Raw genomic sequence first — 1,805 nt, forward strand, 5'->3', positions numbered from 1 at the left:
ACTGGGTTCCATAATTCTATAGGGCTATGGGATTTTTTTTCTCTCTCTCTCTTTCATTCTTTCTTTCTTTCTTTCTTTCTTTCTTTTCTTTTCTTTTTCTTTCTTTCTTTCTCTTTCTTTCTCTCTTTTTCTTTTCTCACACTCTCATTCTCCACCTCCCCTCCCCTCACTCTCAATACACACATTTGCTTAAATAAATCATAGTCATAATTGTTTTCCATTTACCTGTAAATCTTTCTTTAACAAACCTTCTGCTACTCTCCATCCAGGGGAAGTTGAGGCTGCCAAGGCCGTGTACAGCTGGCATGGATGGAATGGCACTGGGGATGGGAGGTGGGACAGCACCAGGGATAGGTCGGTGAGCTGGCACTCTGATCACACCAGCTGGAGCCAAGCTCAGATTAACACTGTAAGATCCAGAGTCATCAAACGCCGCCCCAATGCCAGGGAAAGAAGCTGGGAGCGAGGAGTATGGGGCACTTGGTCGGTTCACTGGGCTGCTCAGGTAAGGGCTGTTCTCGTTCGCTCTGGGAGCAGAGTGTGAGGAGTTTTCCTGATCTGAATTGTTTAGAATCTGATCAATCCCAAAGCTGATGGGCTCGTGTTGGTGTTGGGTCTGTGTGTTTGTTGGCTGATCCATCATCTATCAGTGGAATTATTGGCTAAAATTGTACGTATTCCCCCTGTAAAAACGCTTATCCTCCTTTCCTTCACAGTAGATCCATCTAGGTCCTGATGAATATCAGACTGAAACGTTGCCAAGCACGGTCCAGCCTGACAGCCTCTGTGTCATCATTTTTGAACCAAACCTTGAGTTTCTGCTGGTAATTTCCGTCCCGCAGCTCCCATTGGCGGAAGCGAGCACGCGCACAGGCTCTGATTGGTTGAAAACGTTCCATAGGAGGTTAATTCATTGAAATCGTAGCTTAGGGACTGTTCCAATGTGACATCATTTTAACAAACGAACAATAGGTCAAATTTATTAGCTATGATAATAGGTGGTGGATATTGCTCTAGCATGTTTATAAAATAAAATAAAGCATACATGAATGCATAGTATCTTCAACAGAAACACCTGAGTAGTTTTTGTTGTATAGATGATCAAAAGGGCGTTTGAGTTTCACATAAAGAAGTAATTTTGAATTTGGTTGTGTTTTTAATATTGGTTTTATAGTCTAGTAGTGTGAGTTTGACTTTACATTCAACAGGAAAAGGAATTTGGATTTTTATTTTATGCATTCTTTTAACTATACAAATGAGTATTCATCTACATTGTAAACCAGCGGTACATGGAAATATAAGTAGTTGGCATTTTGATTTTTTTTTTCCAACCAATAATATCTAAAAAAATAAAATAAAATCTATAATAGCTAGTATTTTTTTGGTTTCTTTTTCAACACTGGTGTGAAATAACAAACTGCTCACGAATACACCAATATGGATATTACATTATACAGTCAAATAAATTAAATGTAGATCTTGAAATACATCTATTTCTGTATTTACCGTACCCACCCACAGAAATATGCATATTACATTTTTTATTTACCTCTTATCATATTTACGACTTCATATCTTATGTTGTGATAACTACTTGTTAATATTTAAACTATTTTTTTTTTAATTATTATTATGCTCAATAAATATTGGGAACAATGTTGAAAGTTCATGGTGCCTTATTTCCAATTACATGTTTGGAAACAGAACACATTGCTTTCGCTTTCAACATATTCAAACAATATTTACACTTGTTTTAGGATGTTAGGAAGATACAGAGTGAGATTGCTCATTAGTACTTGATGATA

The 1,805-nt window shown here is 37.3% G+C and overlaps 1 protein-coding gene across 1 annotated transcript in view; it reads right to left on the reverse strand.

Annotated features, from left to right (window-relative positions):
• TLX3 (T cell leukemia homeobox 3) overlaps positions 1-809 on the reverse strand; it is a 6,049-nt gene extending 5,240 nt beyond the window's left edge. Inside the window, exon 1 of the mRNA XM_063445285.1 lies at positions 226-809. Coding sequence (XP_063301355.1) covers positions 226-643 — 418 coding nt within the window. The 5' untranslated portion in view covers positions 644-809. The remainder of the gene's footprint in view (positions 1-225) is intronic.
• Between the last annotated feature and the right edge of the window lie 996 nt (positions 810-1,805).

The sequence above is a fragment of the Pelobates fuscus genome, chromosome 3, assembly GCF_036172605.1.
Source record: "Pelobates fuscus isolate aPelFus1 chromosome 3, aPelFus1.pri, whole genome shotgun sequence".
Classification (NCBI taxonomy): Eukaryota; Metazoa; Chordata; class Amphibia; order Anura; family Pelobatidae; genus Pelobates; species Pelobates fuscus.